Source organism: Cherax quadricarinatus, chromosome 37 (assembly GCF_038502225.1).
Source record: "Cherax quadricarinatus isolate ZL_2023a chromosome 37, ASM3850222v1, whole genome shotgun sequence".
Classification (NCBI taxonomy): Eukaryota; Metazoa; Arthropoda; class Malacostraca; order Decapoda; family Parastacidae; genus Cherax; species Cherax quadricarinatus.
In genome coordinates this window covers 7,278,674-7,305,307 of record NC_091328.1, presented here as the reverse complement: position 1 = coordinate 7,305,307, position 26,634 = coordinate 7,278,674, and the positions used below count along the sequence as shown (strand labels likewise).

At 37.9% G+C, this 26,634-nt stretch overlaps 1 protein-coding gene across 10 annotated transcripts in view; it reads left to right on the top strand.

The window, feature by feature from the left end:
• Window positions 1–23,114, top strand: part of Ogdh (oxoglutarate dehydrogenase Nc73EF) — a 100,861-nt gene extending 77,747 nt beyond the window's left edge. For 7 of the 10 annotated variants that reach the window (XM_070091858.1, XM_053795295.2, XM_053795287.2 and 4 more), the window contains 7 exons: window positions 199–474; window positions 2,034–2,156; window positions 2,452–2,615; window positions 2,830–2,977; window positions 4,516–4,670; window positions 12,400–12,555; window positions 18,798–23,114. In XM_070091858.1, the coding sequence (XP_069947959.1) occupies window positions 199–474; window positions 2,034–2,156; window positions 2,452–2,615; window positions 2,830–2,977; window positions 4,516–4,670; window positions 12,400–12,555; window positions 18,798–18,897 (1,122 nt within the window). In that variant the 3' untranslated portion in view covers window positions 18,898–23,114. The remainder of the gene's footprint in view (window positions 1–198; window positions 475–2,033; window positions 2,157–2,451; window positions 2,616–2,829; window positions 2,978–4,515; window positions 4,671–12,399; window positions 12,556–18,797) is intronic. The other 3 variants (XM_053795333.2, XM_053795313.2, XM_053795304.2) reach the window with 1 other exon arrangement.
• The last annotated feature ends 3,520 nt before the right edge of the window (window positions 23,115–26,634 follow it).

Below are 26,634 nucleotides of genomic sequence, written 5' to 3'. Positions count from 1 at the left end.
ATTTCATATTGTTCATTTGTGTTCAGAATACTAAAGGAAAATTTTGAATGTGAAGTTTGGTTGTGCTATTTATAGTAAGAACATCACAAGTCTCTGGAGTGTGTTGGTGAGGCAATAAGATACAAGGTTGTTGTAGAATATTAGGAATACCTGTTTTTTTTTTTTTATCATAACTGAAATTTACCTGGTTGTCCTCAGGTGGATAAATCTCAGTACAATTCTCTAGCAAACTTGTACCCAGATCAAGCCCCATACACAGTGTGCAACTCTTCACTGTCTGAGTATGCAGTCTTGGGCTTTGAGCTGGGATTCTCCATGACTAATCCCAATGCTTTGGTGCTCTGGGAGGCGCAGTTCGGAGACTTCAACAACACAGCACAATGCATCATTGACCAGTTCATATCTTCTGGACAGTCAAAATGGATTAGGCAGACTGGTCTTGTCTTAATGTTACCTCATGGTTTGGAAGGAATGGTAAGTGGAAATAGTGAGACAGAACAAATTGTTAGGGATGCATGCACTGTGCTTCATGCCAGGGATAATCAACCTGCCTTTCAAAGTTTGAGTAAATTAAATTTGAAAAAAAAAAATGTTAATCATTATACACAGTAAAGGTGTGAAATTAGGTACAGAATGTTAATTCAAATAGGTCTAAAATATTTGATAAAAATAAAGTTTTTCTGTTTTTTTAATATTTTTTTTTTAACAAGTCGGCTGTCTCCCGCCGAGGCAGGGTGACCCAAAAAGAAAGAAAATCCCCAAAAAGAAAATACAGTGGACCCCCGAGTTTCGTGATTAATCTGTTCCAGCTGCCTTCCTTTCCCTACAGATTTATACGCTCACCAAGTCATTCTACTTTGTTCCATTCTCTCTAAATGACCAAACCACCTCAACAACCCCTCTTCAGCTCTCTGACTAATACTTTTAGTAACTCTACACCTCCTGATTTTCACACTATGAATTCTGTGCATAATATTTACACCACCCATTGCCCTTAGACATGGCTTCTCCACTGTCTCCATAAATAATTTATTAAATAAAATTGGTTGGTAGACAGCAGCCACCCACGAAGGTACTACTGTTCTCCCAAGTGAGTCTTTTGTCTGTCTCGTAAACATGCAAGATTTCAGGTACGTTTTGCTACCTCTACTTACACTTAGGTCACACTACACAAGTATACATGTACACACCCCTCTGGGTTTTCTTCTATTTTCTTTCTAGTTCTTGTTCTTGTTTATTTCCTCTTATCCCCATGGGGAAGTGGAACAGAATTCTTCCTCTTTAAGCCATGTGTGTTGTAAGAGGCGACTAAAATGCCGGGAGCAAGGGGCTAGTAACCCCTTCTCCTGTATACATTACTGAAGTTAAAAAGAGAAACTTTTGTTTTTCTTTTGGGCCACCCTGCCTCGGTGGGAAACAGCCTTTTGTTGAACGAAGTAGTAGTAGTATGCAAGATTTCAGGTACGTCTTGTTATTTCAACTTACATTTAGGTCACACTACACATGCATGTACAAGCATATATTTACACACCCTTCTGGATTTTCTTCTATTTTTCTTACTAGTTCTTGTCTATTTCTGCTTATCTCCATGTGGAAGTGGAACAGAATTCTTCCTCCATAAGCCATGCATGTTGTAAGAGGTGACTAAAATGCCGGGAGCAAAGGGTTAGTAACCCCTTCTCCTGTATATATTACTAAATGTATAAGGAGACACTTTCATTTTCCCTTTTGGGCCACCCCGCCTCGGTGGGATACGGCCAGTGTGTTAAAAAAAAATTTGGATCTGTTTATGTATACTTTGAACCAGGTGTTTGCCATTTGAATTCTTGTAGTATTGAAATGTTTTCACTCCCCAAAACTGGAAATTTTCCCCTAAAACATAAATGATGATCTGTGGATTTTAGTTCATTAGTTTCCTATTTTGGGGTCACCTTAGCTTGGCAAAAAATAGTGATGTAAAAAAAATATTTTTTGATAGTTTATCTTAAAAAACAAATATGTATAAATAATACCATGAATTGCTATGTTTGCAGGGTCCTGAGCACTCAAGTGCCCGCCTTGAACGGTTCTTACAGATGACCTCTGATGATCCTGATGTTCTTCCTGCATTCTCAAGTGACTTTGCAATCAGACAGTTGTCCGACATTAACTGGATTGTAAGAACAAACAGTATTTGCATTTAATGTAAAAATTAGTCAATGCATATTGAGGTATCCTTAAAATGCATCAAATAATGTTGTCATGTTTATTTCTTCTTTACTCTTTGCTAGATTATAGAATGAGTGCCTTATGCATTGATTTGAAACTTAAAATACTTATGAATGCTCATAAAAGGAATTTTGCTCTGTTAATATGGATTTGTATGATTCTGCAGAATCCAATGTCCCTGCCAATTTCATTTTCTTAATTTTTTGTTTCCTTTTGTGTATTGACTTTCTTAATGAATCACAGGTTGCTAACTGTTCTACGCCAGCCAACTTGTTCCACATCCTTCGACGACAGATAGCTCTTCCTTTCCGAAAGCCACTGATTCTCATGACTCCCAAGTCTCTTCTTAGACACCCAGATGCTAAATCCTCCTTTGATGAAATGGTGGAGGGTACTGAATTCCAGAGGTATGGTTGATTTTTGCATAATGGAAAGCTTGTACAAGCAATATGACCATATATAAATCAAATCTGTGGTATTCAGAGGTAATTTGTTCATGAGCAAATTCATCCAGACCAAGTTAGCGAATAGCAGGGAAACAGGAACTGAATTTAATAAAAATATACCTTCTAAAGAAGATATAGGAAAGTGAAGTAGCTAATCATACTGTCTTTTCATCAGAATAATCCCAGAGAAAGGCATAGCAGCAGAGAATCCAGCAGGTGTGAAACGGCTAATCTTCTGCTCAGGCAAGGTTTACTACGACCTCATTGCTGCTCGTAGGGAAGCTGGTATTGAGGATAAGGTCGCCATTACCAGAGTGGAGCAGGTAATTGATAATACATTAGTTAAAATTTGAACGCAATAACATTTACTTTAAAATATTCTAAAATAAGATATTTCATAAGACTGCTTGGAACCATTAAAAGTCATAAAATGAATACATATAAGACCTATAACACCTTCAGAAATTTCATATGCTGTGCAGATAGTGAGGGCTAGATGTGTATAGCAACTCGGATATTTTATTCCAGATTCATAATTCTACATTTGATTACATGGTTATCTATTGTCTTCGTGCATCTTCCTCTTTAGAAAAACTGTGGCAACATTTTTGTTTAAAGAGAATGTGAATCAGAGTTTGTATTGTATTGATTACAGCTCTTTTCTTAAAATGTATAAGGCACATTTTACATTTAAGTTTCAGTACTTTTTCACATGGCTTAATTAGAGCAGTGTAACAAATGCAGTTCCTGTAAAATACCATTTGCTAAACCTTATGAAGGATTACTCTTGTGTTTTTGGTTATGGATTCCGAGCAATCAAACGTAATGAAAGTGTATTAACTCCTGATTAGACAGTGGGAAAAACACACACACATGTATATACATGTGCGCACACACGTACACACATTACACACACGTACACACACACACACACATACACACACGTACACACACACGTACACACACACGTACACACACACGTACACACGTACACACACACGTACACACACACACGTACACACACACACACACACACACACACACGTACACACACGTACACATATACACGTACACACACACACTTAAACACAAACTTACACACACGTACACACACACGTACACACACACGTACACACACGTACACACACGTACACACACGTACACACACACACGTACATACACACGTACACACACGTACACACACACGTACACACACGTACACACACGTACACACACACACGTACACACACACGTACACACACGTACACACACGTACACACATACACACACACGTACACACACACACGTACACACACACGTACACACACGCACACACACACGTACACACACACACGTACACACACGTACACACACGTACACACACGTACACACACGTACACACACGTACACACACACGTACACACACACGTACACACACACGTACACACACACGTACACACACACGTACACACACGCATGTGTGCGCGCACACATACAATAGGCCTCGTGTTTAATTGACATGTGCCTAGGACAAAATGATAACTAACACACATGCGTGCACATGCACACTCACGCATATGTACCTATGTACATATTTTTCAGTTGTCTCAAACCAAATGTTAAAACAATATGACTTATAAAAGTACTTAGAAATTTCTGGAATCTGTGCCTTCATCTAAAGATACAAATAAACCCAATTCATTTTTTATTTTTTCATATAACTTCTCTGGATGTTTTGTGTCAGACTGTGGATAGAATTGTGTTTGAGCATTCACTGATATAGCATTATTCATTGGCAATAACTCAGATATGTTATTGATTAAATTACTTTTTACTAAAATCTTGTTCATGTTTTTTTCAGATTGCTCCATTCCCATATGATTTGGTAAAGCAGGAATGTGATAAGTATCCAGATGCTGATTTGGTATGGTCACAAGAAGAGCACAAAAACATGGGTTCATGGTCATACATTCAGCCACGCATAGCTACTGCGCTTAATCACGAAAGACATATTTCGTAAGTAATAAAATATATTTTTCATGATTGCAGTGTTCATTGAAGCATAAGTATGTTGGCAGAAGTTTTCGTCTTATGGAGTAACACAAAATTTGATTAAGTATACCATTTTAGTACAATAGGATCCCCCATATCTATGGATTTGGTGTCCGTGGTTTCAGTTATTCACGGTTTACTGTGGCCCAAAAGTAACCCTTTATTTTACTTAGTAATGGTCCCAAAGCACAAAAGTTGTAATGCTGGCAGTTCTACAAAGCCTAAGAGAAGCTGTGAAATGCTTCCCATTAGTGAAAGAGTGCACTCAGTATGTAGGGTTCACTACTACCCATGGTTTCAGGTATCCACGGTAGGTCTTGGAACGCATCCCCAGTGGATACTGGGGAATTACTGTATTACGCTTTTGATTAAGGTTCATACATTAATAAAAATTATTTTATTTCTGAACTAGTAATTCTAAAATGCCAGACCATTTAAACAAATTTTTAAATGTGTTGTAATTTCAGTTGGTTGTATATTAGTTATTGTTTTTCTGTCACTTGCATTCTTTTGTATTAAATTGATATCAGTTAAGACTAGTTTTTTTTTTTTATTTATTTTATTTATTTATTTATTTATTTGATGGGCTGTTGGAGGAGGAAGATAGTATCTGTTAGGGTATGTCACACACAGGTATGGGATTCATTGATATTAGTTGGACTTGAGGTCTGGAGATGGCCGTGCTCTTCAAGATAACGAGTATTTTTTTCATTGTGTCGCCTACCTTGGTGAACAGCTAGTGTGATAAAAAAGAAAAATAGGCTCATTTCATAAAGGGAAAGATACCGTCCTGCCAGATGACTGTGAAACAAAAACCTGTAATTGTTTTGCATGATGGTAGGATTGCTGGTTTCTTTTTCTGTCTCATAAACACGCTAAGATAACAGGGATATCTTGCTACTCCTACTTACACTTTGGTCACACTTCACAGACACGCACATGCATATATATATATACATACATCTAGGTTTTTCTCCTTTTTCTAAATAGCTCTTGTTCTTTTTTATTTCTTCTATTGTCCATGGGGAAGTGGAAAAGAATCTTTCCTCCGTAAGCCATGCGTGTCGTATGAGGCGACTAAAATGCCGGGAGCAATGGGCTAGTAACCCCTTCTCCTGTATACAATTACTAAAAAAGAGAAGAAGAAAAACTTTATAAAACTGGGTTGCTTAAATGTGCGTGGATGTAGTGCGGATGACAAGAAACAGATGATTGCTGATGTTATGAATGAAAAGAAGTTGGATGTCCTGGCCCTAAGCGAAACAAAGCTGAAGGGGGTAGGAGAGTTTCAGTGGGGGGAAATAAATGGGATTAAATCTGGAGTATCTGAGAGAGTTAGAGCAAAGGAAGGGGTAGCAGTAATGTTAAATGATCAGTTATGGAAGGAGAAAAGAGAATATGAATGTGTAAATTCAAGAATTATGTGGATTAAAGTAAAGGTTGGATGCGAGAAGTGGGTCATAATAAGCGTGTATGCACCTGGAGAAGAGAGGAATGCAGAGGAGAGAGAGAGATTTTGGGAGATGTTAAGTGAATGTATAGGAGCCTTTGAACCAAGTGAGAGAGTAATTGTGGTAGGGGACTTGAATGCTAAAGTAGGAGAAACTTTTAGAGAGGGTGTGGTAGGTAAGTTTGGGGTGCCAGGTGTAAATGATAATGGGAGCCCTTTGATTGAACTTTGTATAGAAAGGGGTTTAGTTATAGGTAATACATATTTTAAGAAAAAGAGGATAAATAAGTATACACGATATGATGTAGGGCGAAATGACAGTAGTTTGTTGGATTATGTATTGGTAGATAAAAGACTGTTGAGTAGACTTCAGGATGTACATGTTTATAGAGGGGCCACAGATATATCAGATCACTTTCTAGTTGTAGCTACACTGAGAGTAAAAGGTAGATGGGATACAAGGAGAATAGAAGCATCAGGGAAGAGAGAGGTGAAGGTTTATAAACTAAAAGAGGAGGCAGTTAGGGTAAGATATAAACAGCTATTGGAGGATAGATGGGCTAATGAGAGCATAGGCAATGGGGTCGAAGAGGTATGGGGTAGGTTTAAAAATGTAGTGTTAGAGTGTTCAGCAGAAGTTTGTGGTTACAGGAAAGTGGGTGCAGGAGGGAAGAGGAGCGATTGGTGGAATGATGATGTAAAGAGAGTAGTAAGGGAGAAAAAGTTAGCATATGAGAAGTTTTTACAAAGTAGAAGTGATGCAAGGAGGGAAGAGTATATGGAGAAAAAGAGAGAGGTTAAGAGAGTGGTGAAGCAATGTAAAAAGAGAGCAAATGAGAGAGTGGGTGAGATGTTATCAACAAATTTTGTTGAAAATAAGAAAAAGTTTTGGAGTGAGATTAACAAGTTAAGAAAGCCTAGAGAACAAATGGATTTGTCAGTTAAAAATAGGAGAGGAGAGTTATTAAATGGAGAGTTAGAGGTATTGGGAAGATGGAGGGAATATTTTGAGGAATTGTTAAATGTTGATGAAGATAGGGAAGCTGTGATTTCGTGTATAGGGCAAGGAGGAATAACATCTTGTAGGAGTGAGGAAGAGCCAGTTGTGAGTGTGGGGGAAGTTCGTGAGGCAGTAGGTAAAATGAAAGGGGGTAAGGCAGCCGGGATTGATGGGATAAAGATAGAAATGTTAAAAGCAGGTGGGGATATAGTTTTGGAGTGGTTGGTGCAATTGTTTAATAAATGTATGGAAGAGGGTAAGGTACCTAGGGATTGGCAGAGAGCATGCATAGTTCCTTTGTATAAAGGCAAAGGGGATAAAAGAGAGTGCAAAAATTATAGGGGGATAAGTCTGTTGAGTGTACCTGGTAAAGTGTATGGTAGAGTTATAATTGAAAGAATTAAGAGTAAGACGGAGAATAGGATAGCAGATGAACAAGGAGGCTTTAGGAAAGGTAGGGGGTGTGTGGACCAGGTGTTTACAGTGAAACATATAAGTGAACAGTATTTAGATAAGGCTAAAGAGGTCTTTGTGGCATTTATGGATTTGGAAAAGGCGTATGACAGGGTGGATAGGGGGGCAATGTGGCAGATGTTGCAAGTGTATGGTGTAGGAGGTAGGTTACTGAAAGCAGTGAAGAGTTTTTACGAGGATAGTGAGGCTCAAGTTAGAGTATGTAGGAAAGAGGGAAATTTTTTCCCAGTAAAAGTAGGCCTTAGACAAGGATGTGTGATGTCACCGTGGTTGTTTAATATATTTATAGATGGGGTTGTAAGAGAAGTAAATGCGAGGGTCTTGGCAAGAGGCGTGGAGTTAAAAGATAAAGAATCACACACAAAGTGGGAGTTGTCACAGCTGCTCTTTGCTGATGACACTGTGCTCTTGGGAGATTCTGAAGAGAAGTTGCAGAGATTGGTGGATGAATTTGGTAGGGTGTGCAAAAGAAGAAAATTAAAGGTGAATACAGGAAAGAGTAAGGTTATGAGGATAACAAAAAGATTAGGTGATGAAAGATTGAATATCAGATTGGAGGGAGAGAGTATGGAGGAGGTGAACGTATTCAGATATTTGGGAGTGGACGTGTCAGCGGATGGGTCTATGAAAGATGAGGTGAATCATAGAATTGATGAGGGAAAAAGAGTGAGTGGTGCACTTAGGAGTCTGTGGAGACAAAGAACTTTGTCCTTGGAGGCAAAGAGGGGAATGTATGAGAGTATAGTTTTACCAACGCTCTTATATGGGTGTGAAGCGTGGGTGATGAATGTTGCAGCGAGGAGAAGGCTGGAGGCAGTGGAGATGTCATGTCTGAGGGCAATGTGTGGTGTGAATATAATGCAGAGAATTCGTAGTTTGGAAGTTAGGAGGAGGTGCGGGATTACCAAAACTGTTGTCCAGAGGGCTGAGGAAGGGTTGTTGAGGTGGTTCGGACATGTAGAGAGAATGGAGCGAAACAGAATGACTTCAAGAGTGTATCAGTCTGTAGTGGAAGGAAGGCGGGGTAGGGGTCGGCCTAGGAAGGGTTGGAGGGAGGGGGTAAAGGAGGTTTTGTGTGCGAGGGGCTTGGACTTCCAGCAGGCATGCGTGAGCGTGTTTGATAGGAGTGAATGGAGACAAATGGTTTTTAATACTTGACGTGCTGTTGGAGTGTGAGCAAAGTAACATTTATGAAGGGATTCAGGGAAACCGGCAGGCCGGACTTGAGTCCTGGAGATGGGAAGTACAGTGCCTGCACTCTGAAGGAGGGGTGTTAATGTTGCAGTTTAAAAACTGTAGTGTAAAGCACCCTTCTGGCAAGACAGTGATGGAGTGAATGATGGTGAAAGTTTTTCTTTTTCGGGCCACCCTGCCTTGGTGGGAATCGGCCGGTGTGATAATAAAAAAAAAATAAAAAAAAATAAAATAATCCCAATATCCCTCAACTGTAGCCCCCTTTATCTCAACCCATGTAAGAAACATGGGAGTTGAGCCTTCAAACCCTCAAGAGGCAGAGGAGCTGTGTCTAGACTTCTGGAAGAGACCCAGGAGCTATAGTAAAATCCTTCCAAGAGGTTCATCAGCTGGAGATCAATACCTTGAATCGATCTTGCCTTGCCTTGGATCAGACCTGTTGGCTTCCCATTCCTCCTTTGAATATAATAGTAACACTAGTTTGAAGAGGACCAGGAGCTTTAGCTCTAAATTCTGAAGAAGTCAAACAATCTGACAATGATCCAGGATGGACTGAAATGTTATCCTTAAATTCCTCTCCTAAGTGTGGGTTTTTGGTGAAGAAGTAAGCATTTGTAGCACAACATCCTCAAAGGACTCAGAAACATTGAAGGTTTGAAACCAATTAGTAGGAGTATTCTCCATTTATCATATGGACATCAGTGTCTTGATTTGTATAAGAAAATGGAAAATTAGGACTTAACCCTTTCAGGGTCCAGAGGCCAAATTTCAAAGTGTGCACCAGTGTCCAAGATTTTTCAAAAAATAATTTTGTTATTTTTTCTTATGAAATGGTAAAGATTTTTTCTGAAGGCAATAAAACAAAAAGTACAAAATTTGATGGAAAATTGACGAAATTATGCTCTCACAAATTTTGATGTGTCAGCAATATTTGCGCATCGTCGATTTTGCAGACTTTGACTCCCATTTTAGGTCAATTACATTATTCCAATCGACCAAATTCTTAGCTATTTCACTAGTGTTACTTCTGTTCTATCGATTGAGCACAAGAATTTGCCAATTCAACTGTTTCAACTACAAAATAAAGTGATTGGAAATTGGTAATTTGGCCAATTTAATGCAAAGTTCAAAATACTCCAGTTTCAAAATAGGGTCCAGAATAAACAATGCAGGCTTTCCTGGCACTAAACTAACATTTCCTCTGTTCATTAGTTACATCATTAGTCATGTCTGAGGGCAATGTGTGGTGTGAATATAATGCAGAGAATTCGTAGTTTGGAAGTTAGGAGGAGGTGCGGGATTACCAAAACTGTTGTCCAGAGGGCTGAGGAAGGGTTGTTGAGGTGGTTCGGACATGTAGAGAGAATGGAGCGAAACAGAATGACTTCAAGAGTGTATCAGTCTGTAGTGGAAGGAAGGCGGGGTAGGGGTCGGCCTAGGAAAGGTTGGAGAGAGGGGGTAAAGGAGGTTTTGTGTGCGAGGGGCTTGGACTTCCAGCAGGTATGCATGAGCGTGTTTGATAGGAGTGAATGGAGACAAATGGTTTTTAATACTTGACGTGCTGTTGGAGTGTGAGCAAAGTAACATTTATGAAGGGGTTCAGGGAAACCGGCAGGCCGGACTTGAGTCCTGGAGATGGGAAGTACAGTGCCTGCACTCTGAAGGAGGGGTGTTAATGTTGCAGTTTAAAAACTAGTGTAAAGCACCCTTCTGGCAAGACAGTGATGGAGTGAATGATGGTGAAAGTTTTTCTTTTTCGGGCCACCCTGCCTTGGTGGGAATCGGCCAGTGTGATAATAAAAAAATAAAAAAAATTAGTTACGTTTTCAGGCTTTTCTAATGAATTCCATTTTGATTTTTTATTCACATAGTAAATTTTTTCAAACCATAAAATAGAAGGTTTACTGTTATGCAATATTGTAATAATTGTATAAATAATATCAGCACATTTGTGAGCGTATATTAGACCCACCAGCAGGCGTGTATTAGACGTGTGATGTCATTTGTTTACTTTTGAACATCGGCAAAAATTTAACATTTCTGCTACTTTGAGCTCAGTTTCGAGCCATTTCCAGTACTAAAACCAATCAAAATCATCTCTATTTCTGTAATATGTCTTCCATTCTATCAAATGAGACCAAGAAATTGCAAATACAACTATAAAAAGCATACGAAAATAGCACTGTGTGCTGCAGGATTTGTTTTATGTGATGCACACATACCACATAGATGTATTCTCTCATATCTAGGCTGAAATTTACCGCTCACAGCTTATCAGAGTGAGCTGAGCTGAGCTAATGATGTAGCTCTACGGTTTGGACCCTCAACGTAAAGCCATAGATCTATGGCATGGACCCTCAAAGAGTTAAACTACTGACTAACTCTGAATTTTCCTTTGTGGAAAATGCACCAGCACAAAGTTTGATGCTGAACTGATTTAATATTCTTGGTTTATGTCAGAAATAAGTCCTTTACAATTTTCATGGAAAAATTGGCACCTACACGCTCCAGTAACAAGCCGGTTTCATTTTTCTAAGTAGAATATACCTGTGCTGGAAGATTGTAATCAATCAGAAAAGGCATTTGTACACTGTCACATAAAACACTGCCTTATTTGCATGTATAAAATTGGTACCTACACAGCCCAAGAATGGAAAGAAAACAGATTTGGGTATATTTTAAATGAAATTTTATAGTTGGTTTTCAATTTTCCTTGGCCAGGTCAAAAGTAGATCACTGTTATTTACCTATCTGATAATGCTAATTTTTTTTTTTTTTTGGGGGGGAGGGGGTAAAAATATAGAAATGTGGATTTTTGGGGGGGATATTACATGGTATAGGGATTGTTTATTATTTATTTCACTGTTTTTGTCTTATTTTCTTTGTTGTATGTACAGAAATCATAGGGTGCATGTGGGGTAAGCTCATATTTTTAGGTAACCATTAGTCGAAGAAAGTCTTGGGATGATTACCACTGCTTTGTTATAATGAGTTTGCTTTATCGGAATTCGCTTCATGGGCCTGGAATGCATTATTTCATAAAATGAGGGTAACCTGTGTGTTAATTTTTGGAAGAGGACATATATGTACTCTGCTTCATTGAGTGGTAAGTACATTTTTTTTTCTCAAGTGCAGTACTGTCTTTATAACAGATGTTCAATTCTTAAAAAGAAGTTTTGACCCTGGGGGAGTTCAGATGATGGTATATATTGTTTGTATACTGTATAATGTAGTGCACAACATCACTCAGTATGTTGAGTATTTTGTATAATAATTTTCTATAATGTTTTAATGATTACTGCTGAGATAACTTTATAATGAGCATGAGTGTGACTGAGACAGGATGCATATTTGTGCATTTGATAATTAGAAGCTAACAGCATGTTTATCATAAGCTAGAATAGGGTATGTTCTGTATCTTCTGAGGATACTTCTGAAGTTTTTCTTGGGGTATGGTCGATTATCATAGGGTTTCTTAACAGTTCTATTGAAGATGATCATTTACCACAACCAAAACTTTGGAATCTGTACCTAGACTTTAGTTTAACTAACTATTTACCACTGCTCTTCTGTAGCAAATGTGACAAGGTCGAGAAAGACTCAGAGGGCCTCGAGTCTCAGTCTTGGTATGAATATTGGTTCCCTTGGCTCTTCCCAACCTCGAGCCAAACAGAAGTCTCCGTCCCATCTAAAAGCGATACTCCAGTAGCTTCTGATACCAGAGTGTTGAGGTGAGCACTGACTCACAGTTGATTACTTAATGCTGGTGTTCTCAGCTAAAGTCACTCCTGGGTAAGGGATTTCATGCTTGCCTCCAGCACTGTTCAACTTTTTTCTGAAATACTTTTGAAATGTTATAAGATAAGGTGGCACACAAGTTGCACGTACCAAGACTGATGCTGAAAATGGCCTTCAATCACATGCTAGTAATTATTGCTTAAGATTTGTATTTTAAAATTTTTAATGAATTTGGCCAAAGATCATTGGTGAGATGACGGTTTTGATTGGTTCTCGTTTGTTTGCTAGAGTTCATTTAGTAAGCTGGTTGCCATTGGTTGCCATGAATGGAGAGGTTGTGGGGGTGTCCTAACCCCCCTCCCCCTCTCTCTCACCTTCTTCTGTCTCACACTTTTGTCTTACTCTGCTTTCTCTCATTTTTCTGTCTCTTACACTTCTGTTTTGCCACTAAGCACTACAGGTCAACTTGTTCTTTCACTAAAATTCTTTACTGTATTTTTCCCACTGTTTTTTATTAACCCTTTGACGAGCCAGTGTTTTTGACGTATTTATACTCCAAAATTCTAGCGGCTTCAGATCAAGCGGGAGAAAGCTGGTAGGCCCACATGTGAGAGAATGGGTCTGTGTGGTCAGTGTGCGCATTATAAAAAAAATCCTGCAGTACGCAGTGCATAATGAGAAAAAGAAACCTCTGACTGTGTTTTTGGGATAAAACTCTGACTTTGAGGTATATTTTCGTATAGTATTCATGGTTGTATTTTCGTTTTCTTGGTCTCATTTCGTAGAATGGAAGACACATTACAGAAATAGAGATGATTTTGATTGGTTTCACGATGAAAAGGACCTTGAAATTGAGCTCCGAGTAGCGGAAATGTTTAATTTTTGCCAGTGTTCAAGAGTAAACAAATGATATCATTGTCCAGTAAGTGTCCAACTAGCCATTCTGATATGCAGTCACGTATGGGTTGACATTATTTATACAATTATTACAATAATGCAGTAGGCTGCATAACAGTAAATCTTCTATTTTTTGTGTGAATAAAAATTCCAAATAGAAAGCAAGAGTAATATAAGAGGCCTGGAGATGTGACTGATGAACAGAGAAATTGTTATTTTAGTGCCAGGGATGTCTGCATTGTTCATTCTGGACCCTATTTTGGAATTGGCATCTTTTTTAATTTGCATGAAATTGGCCAAATTGCCAATTTCTGACCACTTTATTGGGTAGTTGAAATTGATAAGTGGCTAGTATCTTGTACTCAATCGATAGAACAAGTGGAGTTCTAAAGAAATAGCTATGAGTTTGGTTGAATGGAACAATGGAATTGGCCAAAAATAGGGCTCAAAGTGGGCAAAATCGCCAGTGCATAAATATCGCTGAGATCACTAACTTCACGAGAGCGTAATTCCGTAAGTTTTCAATCAAATTTCATACTTTTGGTGTCATTACCATCGGGTAAAGATTCTCTATTATTTCATGAGAAAAAATAATTTTTTCTAAATTCTTCAACACTGAGAGCAAGTTTGTGAGCAGGGATCTCGACAGTAAAAGGGTTAATTCCTTTTGTTTTTTGTTTTGTTCCTTCTGTTTTCTCATTTTTATGAGTTTTCAGTCCTCCCTCACACTGTTTTTTAGTGTAAGCATGCAATAGCCCCATTGCTTTTGTCAGTAGCCATTGTGGTGTTTATAATTATATTTATGGGTCTTTTATTATCAGTGTTCTCCAGGGCAGTGCATGGTTTAAAACACTTACTCTCAGGTTTTTGAAATGTGGGAGAAGTAGAATTTTTTTCAAGATCTGACTTTCCTATGATATATTTACATAAGAACACTGCAACAGGCCTACTGACCCATGTGGAGCAGGTCCATGTCCTTCCCCCCCTGGATTAGCCCAATGACCCACCCAGTCTGGTCACCTCCACTCAAAAAACGAGCACGGCACCAGACCCAGCAGCGCAAGCTAGTCAGGTCCAACTTGCACCCACTCGTGTATTTATCTAACCTATTTTTAAAACTACACAACGTTTAAGCCTCGATAACTGTACTCGGGAGTTTGTTCCACTCGTCCACAACTCTGTTACCAAATCAGTGCTTTCCTATATCGTTCCTGAATCTGAATTATTCCTACTTGAAACCATCGCTGCGAGTCCTCTCTTGGCTGGAAATTTTCAGCTCGCTATTTATATCCCCTTTATTTATTCCTGTTTTCCATTTATACGCCTCGATCATATCCCCCCTAATTCTACGCCTTTCGAGAGAGTGCAGATTCAGGACCCTCAGTCTATCCTCATAGGGAAGATTTCTGATGCACGGGATCATCATTGTCACTATTTGTACTGCCAATCTCCTATGAAAGCTCCTTTTCGACTTCTTCACTGAGCATCCCTATCACATTTCTTTTTTCTGCCAGCAGCTTCCCTCTCCTTTATGGAACTGGATGACTAGCAAGGGGTTGAGGCATTTTTATAAATACTGAACTTTATAGTAATCTCAATTAACCAAGTATTTTTGATAAATAACCCAAATACTCTTTCCTAGTTTTCTGCCACACGAATTGGAGATTGAGCTCCCATATTTGTGTTTCATTTTTCTAATTTTTCTTATGCTATACATGAATTTTGCAGCTGTAACTTTAAATCCTCTTTCCTTGTATTAAAACTTTCATATAATGCAAGAGATTACTTGTATTCCCTTGAGAATGAGAAGGTCAGAAGTCAACTACAGCAGACCTGGATTTTCTAGAGCAGTTTAATAGTTTGTTGTAGAAATTCTGTAATAGTAGTGTGCTCTAACCATGCTAGATAATGCAGTTTATCTCTGTACAGTAATTTAATTATAGCTTGGAAATATACAGTGGTTATATGTACTGTATTTATTATAAAACTATGTTAATAACTGTCATATTGACAGTTATTAACAGTTTACTGCACTTTGCTTTACAGTGTTTTGCTAATGCAGGGGTTTTTAATCATACCCATGCTTCATTTATTCAGACTTCCAACAATAAATATATTCACCACTTGCCATAAGCTAAGGACGAAAATATTTTAAGGTAAGTAATGTGTACTGTACTGTATGTGCATTTTTTTAGGCTTAGCTCTGTGTAAATATGTTATCAGGCTTTTATATGAATTTGAAAGTGAAAAAAAAGGCTATTTCACTTTACTGCTATTTTTGCTTTACAGCAGTAGCTCGGAACCTAACCTGCTGTATAATCGGGGCCCACCTGTATTTAAATAATATACTAGTAGAAATAAAATAAAATTTGGAGCCTGCTTTATAAGCTTTATTATAAAAATATATGCTTGGCACTTGGCAAGGTGTGGTCATAGCTGTATGCTAATAACTCTGCATAATCCCATCACAGGAATTTACAGCCTTATAATGCTTGCTTATCAGGCAAAATGCACGATTTTAACCCTTTGACTGTCGATGTCGTATAAATATGTCTTACAAACCAGTGTTTTTGATGTATTAATATGCCAAAATTCTAGCAGCTTCAAATCAAGCGGGAGAAAGCTGGTAGGTCCACATGTGAGACAATGGGTCAATGTGCACAGTATAAAGAAAAATCCTGCAGCATGCAGTGCATAATGAGGAAAAAAAAACTCTGACCGTGTTTTTGGATTAAAATGCTGACTTTGAGGTGTATTTTTGTATAGTATTTATGGTTGTATTCTCATTTTCTTGGTCTCATTTGATAGAATGGAAGACATATTACAGAAATAGAGATGATTTTGATTGGTTTCACAATGAAAAGGACCTTGAAATTGATCTAAGTAGTGAAAATGTTCAAAAGGGCATATGATAAGGTGGATAATGGAGCCATGTGGCAGATATTGCAGTTGTGTGGAATAGAAGATTGGTTATTAAAAGCAGTTAAGTTTTTTAAGTAGAGTGAGGCTCAGCTTAGAGTATGTAGGAGGGAGGGAGGTCTAATTCTCAGTAAAATAGGACTTAGATAGGGATGTGTGATGTCACCATGGTTATTTTATAGATTGAGTTGTGGAAGAAGTAAGCATAAGGCTGCTGGGAAGGAATGTGAGATTGAAAGATGTTGGATCTGATACAAGGTGGGTGTTATCCCAGTTGCTCTTTGCTGATGAAATAGTTCTCTCTGGGGATACTGAATGCAAATTACACAGGTTGTTGGATGAGTTTTGCAGAGTTTGTAAAAGAGGGCAGTTAACCCTTTCAGGGTCCAAGGCCCAAATCTGGAGTCACGAACCAGTGTCCAAGAATTTTCAAAAAAAAAATTTGTTATTTTTTCTTATGAAATCGTAGAGAATCTTTTTGTGAAGGTAATAAAACAAAAAGTATGAAATTTGGTGGAAAATTGACGAAATTATGCTCTCGCGAATTTTGATGTGTCAGCGATATTTACGAATCGGCGATTTTGCCGACTTTGACTCCCATTTTAGGCCAATTACATTATTCCAATCAACCAAATTCTTAGCTATTTCACTAGTATTACTTTTATTCTATCGATTGAGCACAAGAAATCGCCAAGTCAACTGTTTCAACTACAAAATAAAGTGATCGGAAATTGTTAATTTGGCCAATTTAACACAAAGTTCAAAATATTCCAATTTCAAAATAGGGTCCAGAATGAACAATGTAGGCATTCCTGGCACTAAACTAACATTTCCTCTGTTCATTAGTTATGTTTTGAGGCTTTACAAATAAATTCCATTTTGATTTTTTATTCACATAATGAATTTTTATTCACACCAAAAAATAGAAGATTTACTGTTATGCAATACTGTAATAATTGTATAAATATCATCACTATATTTGTGAATGTATATTAGACCCACCAGCTGACGTGTATTAGACGTGTGAGGTCGTTTGTTTACTCTTGAATATCGGCAAAAATTTAACATTTCTGCTACTTTGAGCTCAGTTTCAAGCCATTTCCAGTGCTAAAACCAATCAAAATCATCTCTATTTCTGTAATATGTCTTCCATTCTATCAAATGAGACCAAGAAATCGCAAATACAACTATAAAAAACATACGAAAAAACACTGCAAAGTTGCTGTTTTAATCGAAAAATCATGATTTCATTTTTTTTTCTCTCATTATACACAGTGTGCTGCAGGATCTGTTTTATGTGGTGCACACATACCACATAGATGTATTCTCTCATATCTAGGCCCAAATGTACCACTCACAGTTTATCAGAGTGAGCTGAGCTCATGGCGTAGATCTACGGTTTGGACCCTGAACGTAAAGCCGTAGATCTACGGGACGGACCCTGAAAGGGTTAAAAGTGAGTATAGACAAGAGCATAATGATAAGGGCCATAGAAAGTCTGAACCTGGAAGAAAGCAAGGTGAGGAGGGGTAACAAAGTCTGGAGGCAGTGCCTTCACTCTGAAGGGGAGATGGGAACGTTGCAGTTCAAAGTCATCTGAACTAATGTTGGCACTTCTCTGGCAAGACAGTGATAGAATGAACGATCGTTAATGTATTTTGTTATTTTGGGGTCACCCTGCCTTGGTGGGAGATGACTATTGTGTTAAAAATAGTTACAAAATATTGTGGTATTGAAAATGTAGTTGGAAGTAAGGTAGGATAAGGATATAGTGATGAATCATTGAAAAGCCTTTTTATAAGATAGTGCATGATTTACGTGACAGGTTGTTATTCTTGATCCTCATTATTACTGTAAAATTCAAGGCTTCTTCAGCATATTTAAGTAAAAAAGCTTATTGTAGATATGAAAGCAATGTGATATATTGTTGAAATTTAAAAAGTTTTATCATTTTAATTAAAAGGATATTGTTGGAAAGACATTTATTGAAATAGAGTAGACTTTCCACTTGTAGGTGCATATTGCAGGAAGCATGAGCTGATGTGGCACAAGAGCTGTTGAAAAAAAAAAAGGTTACAGAAAACTATTGTTTGGAATGTTTAGTGGATCATACAGTGGAAGCATGTGTCAGTAGTGTGACAGTGACTTAAATAAGCATCATCTGAAGCATTGGTATAAATGCTGTGTGAAACTACTCGACACTAGGTCTTATTATTATTTACTTGACACTAGGTCTTATTATTAAAAAAAAATATGAGATAAAGAACTTACATTCTTTGTATTTTCATCTTCGCTCAGTAACTGGGCCATGGGGAAGATAATCCCCAGAACAGCTACCCAGAGCATTAATATTAAAGTAAAATGTAATAAACCTACATGCTATCTCAGAACAACTGTTCATGACACCATTATTCTTCAGGTATGCTGGACGTCCTGTTTCTGCATCACCTGCTACTGGCAACAAGAAGACCCACACGCGAGAGGTGAAGCAGCTCCTGGAAGATTCTCTTGCTCTGTGAAATACATGTTAGTCACCTGGAATCACAATAGGAATTCTAAAGTGTGCTGTAAAACCTCTTTAATTTACTATAATTATTCCTTAGAATATTTGAAACTAATCCTAAGTTTTTCATAACATCACCTCTTAAAGATTTTCAGCAAGATACTGATCAAAATCTGATTGTAGCATAAACTGGCCCAAGGCTGAGCTCTGGGAGTATAAAAACTCTGAGCTCAACAAAGATATAAAGGCATATGTTCAGCTATTTATTTTATAATAAATTTAAAATGTCTTGCTAATAATAAAATGAAAGCTGTGTTCTATATAAAGTTTTATGTATATACTGTATATAACTTGAGAGTTCAAGAAATTGTCAGTTTTTATTATTCTCGTTATCATAAATTAAAAAGGTTTTACTTTGATTAGATATATAGTGGTTTGTTTAAAATGGAACAAAACATTGAGAGAGATTGAAATATTTTTTAATTTTATGTCTCCAGGCAAGAATTAAAAAATAACCAAACTATTTTCTTAAATTAAGAGAAATATTTATGCTTATAAGATAGTTGTGATTGGCCAGTTTGGCATTGGTGAGGGTTACAATTTTAAGTGAAACATACAGTACTTAGCACCAAAAACAATAATGATGGTTCTTAAGCCAGGTGGAAGCTGAATGAATTAGTCATTATTGCGATTGAAAAGCGAATATGAAAATTTTTAGTAATTAATAAAGTTCACAGTAGGAATACATTTTTAGTAATTAACCATTTTTGTAGATATTTGTTCTGTTAAGAGTGTAGTAACTGTATAAATTGTAATATCTGTGGAGAAGTGTAAATAATACATCAGACAGTGCAGCAGTCTCACACCCTTCCAAGTAGGTTATTACCAAGTGACAAGGCTTAATTAATGTTTCTTCTTTCATTGGTATTTCTTCACAGTAGTAGTAGTAGTAGTAGTATATCAATGCAGTTTATTGTTGTAGATATGTTCCTTACCTGAGAGAAACCTGAGAAAATAAATATTTTGTGAGGCTAAATTTAGATTATTAGTTTTTTAATTTTGGTTGCATCCTGAGTAAGAAGCCCAAGTAGTGTAAGGTCAGAGCCAGTAGTGATAAGTTCTGCACATAGTGGAGAGTGCACTCTGGCCAGCTCTCTTGCACCTGGTTACAAGGGTGAGATGTCAAAAAGATGGAGTAACACATGCAGAGAATGTTATAACATTTTAATTTGTGATGAAACTTTTCACAAAGCAAAACACTGTCACAAAAGTTTGCCTTGCATGTGTGTTTTACCCCATCTCTTATACCTAAGATCTAACCTCAAGTGACACTTCATGTATGCACCACACTTACCTTTTATGCTAGGCTATCCCCAAAGGCTCGTGTATATATATACATATATATATATGTATATAGGTAGTAGGTTGGTAGACAGCAACCGCCCTGGGAGGTACTACCGTCCTGCCAAGTGAGTGTAAAACGAAAGCCTGTAATTGTTTTACATGATGGTAGGATTGCTGGTGTCCTTTTTTCTGTCTCATGAACATGCAAGTTTTCAGGTACGTCTTGCTACTTCTACTTACACTTAGGTCCCACTACACATACATGTACAAGCACATATATACACACCCCTCTGGGTTTTCTTCTATTTTCTTTCTAGTTCTTATTCTTGTTTATTTCCTCTTATCTCCATGGGGAAGTGGAACAGAATTCTTCCTCCGTAAGCCATGCGTGTTGTAAGAGGCGACTAAAATGCCGGGAGCAAGGGGCTAGTAACCTCTTCTCCTGTATATATTACTAAATGTAAAAGGAGAAACTTTCGTTTTTCCTTTTGGGCCACCCCGCCTCGGTGGGATACGGCCGGTGTGTTGAAAGAAAGAAAGAAAGATATATGTATATAGGTAGTAGGTTGGTAGACAGCAACCGCCCTGGGAGGTACTACCGTCCTGCCAAGTGAGTGTAAAACGAAAGCCTGTAATTGTTTTACATGATGGTAGGATTGCTGGTGTCCTTTTTTCTGTCTCATGAACATGCAAGATTTCAGGTACGTCTTGCTACTTCTACTTACACTTAGGTCACACTACACATACATGTACAAGCACATATATACACACCCCTCTGGGTTTTCTTCTATTTTCTTTCTAGTTCTTATTCTTGTTTATTTCCTCTTATCTCCATGGGGAAGTGGAACAGAATTCTTCCTCCGTAAGCCATGCGTGTTGTAAGAGGCAACTAAAATGCCGGGAGCAAGGGGCTAGTAACCTCTTCTCCTGTATATATTACTAAATGTAAAAGGAGAAACTTTCGTTTTTCCTTTTGGGCCACCCCGCCTCGGTGGGATACGGCCGGTGTGTTGAAAGAAGAAAGAAGATATATATGTATATATATAATTGTAATCATAGTTTTAACTTATTATTAATCTATAAATATCTCAAAGAAAGATCTAAAGAACACTTCACTATTAGTCTGTATTAAGGTTGTCTACCCATGCAAGGTAACTGATAAGTGTGGGAATTAGGATCAAGACTAGATCATTTTGATGTCATATTTTGTTAAAAGTCACGTTAATATCTGTTAATGTGCCCATTTTCGGTGTGTGTTAATGTAACTTATGTTTTTGTTTAAAGGCAGTAACTTGATACACTATAACTTTTAAGTTCATTCAATGTATTTAAAATATGTATTGTTATAAGTATTGCTTGGATAATAGAAGATTGGGCAAACTTGTTCAGGACTGCTGCTTGAAATGTTTCTGATGAGGCCATCTCAGTTGTTTTACAAACATACAAGAAATTGTGAGAAGCTTTAGTGCCACAAGATAATTATTTTGCAAGTTTTTAATTTCTTCAGAAACTTCCAAGTAGAAGCAGGAGAAATAATATCCCTCAGTTTTACTCAAGGTTTTATTTAAATGGATTAACTTGGTGGGGAAGGACTTAAACCCCACTAAATTCCTTTATTTTAAAGTACACGTCTAATTTTATAATTGCTTGGCCATATTTACTGCATTGTCTTCTGCATTGCTCAGCTGTGACTCGTAAGACTACCTAATATTGATTCACCAATGCTTGAGCACCCAATGGCAAAACTTACTATTGTTCTGGACTGTTACCAGGACTGACGATGGTGACACTGTTTGTGTGAAATGTTTTTGTTAAACACAACTTTTTACTTTAAATCTCCTGGTGGTAATATTTTAAATTCTGATTTAAATAGCACCGCTAGTGTATCTACCTGATTTTAAAAAATTACCATTGTAGAAAATTAATTTGAATGAACTTATCAGTAGCTCATTGGCAGCAGTATAGTAAGACATGTAATTCAGCTACAGTTTAGCTAACCTTTGTTATTGGTACATCACTTGAGTGAGATTAATATTTCTAGTAAAACTACTAGTGTTTGAAATTATTCTGTATATGTAAGAAATTGTTTTTATGGATCATGAAATTCTGAAACAAATACATATATGAAGTTGAGATCTTAATAAGCTTAATGCTTTGGATGTTAAAAAATTAAACCCTCTGATAATACAGTTTATCCCTATTTTCCATTTTACATATAATTTTGAGAAACTTTGAGAAATACTTTTGAGGTGAACTACCGGTAAAATTCTTGCTTCTCAATCTGTGCCTCGTCAATACTATAAACTTTGCTTGTATAGAATTTAACTATCCATGAAAACCATTTTAGTGAATTCTCCATTTTTTTGTTTAAATATCTTATATGAATCAGCTATGAATGCTGATGTAAATTTTTAATATTTTTCAGTTTGACCAGAAACTGTTTGAATAATAAAAATGTTGTAGTTCATCAAATATAATTATTTTTGATATGTAATGATAATGAATGTTAGAACATAGTTGCAAACTAAGAAATTTTTATGGTACTAGCAGATATTAGTAGGGCACAGCTTAACTTTTTTTTTTTAAGTGTCTGTGCTAAAGTTATAAAAAGAGCACCAAGTGCCTGTTCACATTTCTGAGTAAAAATGCATTGCACCATTTCTTTTTAATGCTTAAGTTTTTGCCTCTGGTATGAGGCAGTAGTTAATGCTTTGGCTGTTGCTCTTGAGAAAATCACCGGCTACATACAGTACTATGCATAATATCTTCTGTGTTTTTCACACAAAATTATGCTTGAGATGCAATCTTGAGGGGTAGTGTAAATAAGGATTTTATTTTTCAAGCACAGCTGTACATGAGTAGAGAATGAAAATATATTAAATTACTCTTCACTTGTTTTCTTATGCCCGTATCTCAAGGCTCCAAGCACTCAAGATTGATACTAGTTTAGTGGTGAACCTTAATTTAACGGACTTTGGAACTTTTTTTTTCTTTTTTTTTAAATGCGTTGGCTGTTTCCCACCGAGGCAGGGTGACCCAAAAAGAAAGAAAAAAAACTTTCATCATTCAACACTTTCACCATCACTTGTACATAATCACTGTCTTTGCAGAGGCGCTCGGATACAATTTAGATGTCCCTCCAAACTGCCAATGTCCCAAACCTCTCCTTTAAAGTGCAGGTATTGTACTTCCCATTTCCAGGACTCAAATCCGGCTAACCGGTTTCCCTGAATCCCTTCACAAAATATTACTCTGCTCTTGCACTTTTTATCACCATTTTTTGTATGGAACTTGCCTCTGGCAAGTCAGTGTGTGTGTAAAAGATGGTGAAAAGTTTTTTTTCAGGTCACCCAGCCTCAGTGGGAGACTGGCAGCATGTTAAAAGAAAAATTAACCCTTGTGGTTTAGCACTTCTTTCTGATTATAATATATATATATATATATAAAAGAAAAATTTCACTTTTGTGGAAAGACAGAATCTGAGGTTTAGTCATACATAAGCCTCATAGAGACATATATTGATGCTCATGAAGAACTCTTGATCCAAGTAATTGAAGCTACCCTCACTATTCCCAGGATTAAACCTTGGCATGTACAATTTTGGTTTAGCACTTCCATGTAATTAAATAATGAAAATTAGTAGTTTTTTAAGACTAGTACTGGTTACTGTTTGCAATGCTGTTGAAAGTTATGGAAGAGAAACTAAATTAGTTTTGTGTAGAGGTTAGTAGATAAATCTGGTATAAGGTTGGCGAGTTTAATATATGGGTAGTTGAGTAATGTAGAAGATTTGGTGAAAAGGTTGATAGACATGTTTATTGTAGAGGAGTGGTAGATGAATTTGAAAGAATTGTAAAGAAGTTTAGCTTGTTAATTATGGCATACCTGGGAAAAAGAATTTCTCATGTGTATGGCAAGATTTAAAAAAAAAAAAAAGCATAAAATGAAAAAGTATACTTTTATGAATTAAATTAGTGGAATCAAGCTTAAAATATTGTGATTTCTTGAAGTTAGCAAAAAATCATCACTTGTCAGCAACAGCAGCATAAATGTACTAGTGATATTTATTTTTTAATTTATTGATGCCAAAATATAATTGTTTTTCAGTATTTTAATTGTTTTTTATTTTTAATATTATGTACACTAGTTTCTTATGATATCAAATGTACAGTGGAACCTCGGTTGTCGACTGCATTACTTGTCGAACAAATTGGCTTTCAAACAAGGAATTTTAGAAAAAAATGTCATGGTTTTCGTATGTTCTCTTGGTTGTCGACCTGCAACGCGAATGGCTTTGGTCACGTGCTCACAGAATGCACACTTGACAGTGAATCAACAGTGTGGGTCTGAGTCAGTATAGCCACATGCTATAAACATCTCTTGAGCTTTTGTTGTGCATCTTGTGAACTTTTTTAGTTATTTTGCAGTTTTGGTGTAATTTTTTTTGTGAGATAAGCCATCATGGATTAAAAGGATAGAGATGAAAGCAAGTTGTTGTTAAAAGCATTGTTGAGTTTAAAAAAGAAGTCATTAGAGCATGAAGAAGATAGGCTCCATGTGGTTGATATAACAAAACTTTATAGTAAATGACCTCTTCAAGGGGGGCTCCTTGGCGTGGTGAAGAGGCTCTTGGTCTGAGGAGTTAGACCTGTCGGTCTTCTTCCTCAGACTGAACCTAATTACCCCCCAATCTCCCCTCCCCTATCCCATCCTCCCCTTTTTCCTTTCCTCCTCCTCCTCCCCACCCCTCCCTTTTGCCCTTCCTCTTTTTGGCCTTTGGGATTTCTCCCACAGGCGCGCTAGTTCCTAGGTAGAGGAAAGGGTACCGGGGTCCATCCCATTCCGTTGAGGTTCTTGGCGGTGGCGTAGTTTGCCGTGGAATCTGGATCGCCTGGGGATGTCCCGATCCCTCTCCGGTATCCCGGAGTAGCTTTGGGTGTATTTCGGGCGACGGGTGTATCTCTGGAAGCCACCTTTCGGATTCCGGGGGTGGTGGCCGAAGGAGGTATGCTTTGTGGCGGATATCCGGCCGCCCTCTTTTGTCCACCGAGGTAGCTCGGCAGATGTGAGGTTGCTATCCCGGATTGTTAGTTTACTAGCATGATGGGTAGGGTATGGCACGGGTTCCATGCTGCATCTGCGCTACTTGCGGTGCTGAGGTCCTCTTGGGCGCGGAGGGAGATTTCTGGCCCTTTCATTCCTCCTAGGAACTATCCCTCCCCGGTCCCCCATTTTTTTATTCTTTTTTTTATTTTTATTTTCTTTTTTTTTATTTTTATTTTATTTTCTTTTCTTTTTTTTTCTTAAGAACAAAAAGAAAGAAGTAACCTAACCATGGCAGCCCTAGTCCATGAACCTACTACCCCCGGGCCCCTTCTTCATACCGCACCCCGTTCTGACCCTGCCTCGTCTTTGGACCACTCTTCAGACACTCCTCATGCCTCTGTACCTATTGCCGGTGCTGTTTCCTCACCCGCTTCAGGTACTGAGGCCTCGACTGACTCCTTCGATTTATCGGACCTTCGCTCTCCTCTGACTATGCTTCCGGCCTCTCCCTCTACGGTGCGGCAACTTTCAAATCGCCGACCAGTTCCACGTCGGACCAACTCTGGTCCCACGCCTAAATGCCAACGACAATTACCTGCTGATGATACTTCTCCACCTTCTCGTTCTTCTCAGAAACGATCGACACGTCCTTCACTACCTTTCCACGCTCAGTTTCAGACTGAACAATGGACTAAATTCTTCACTTTACGACCGACTTCCTCTACTGCCTATCTTTCTGACCACAGTATTGGCAAGGCACTCCTACGCCATGTTGGTAAAGATATTTCTTTTCATGCTCTTAAGAGCGGTACGCGCATCATTACCGTACAGAATGCTACCCAGGCTCATGAGCTCTCTCGTCTTTCCCATATCGATACTGTTCCTGTCACTCTTGAAAAACATCATTCCCTCAATTCTTGTAGTGGTACTGTCATTCTGCCCCATACCATAGTTCAACAAAATTTCCAGACATGTGGCACTGACATTCTTGAACAGCTGGAACTCCAAGATCTCCCAATCCTCAAGGTAGACACTTACGTTCTTCCTGCCCGCGGGCGGAGACGATACCCTAGCAATGTGGCTCGTTTAACTTTTGACAGCCGAGAACTCCCATCTTCAGTTTATATAGCAGGACATCGGTTACAAGTTCGAAAGGTGATCCCTACACCACAACAGTGTAGAAATTGCTGACGATTTGGCCATTCCAGCGAAATATTGCAGATCTATCGCCGAATGCCCAGTCTGTGGTGCCAATGACCATTCTAATACGTCTTGCAATCGATCTCCCTCTTGCCTTAACTGTCATGAGGCTCACCCTTCGTACTCTCGCCGTTGTCAAGTCTATTTAAACGAGCGGGAAATC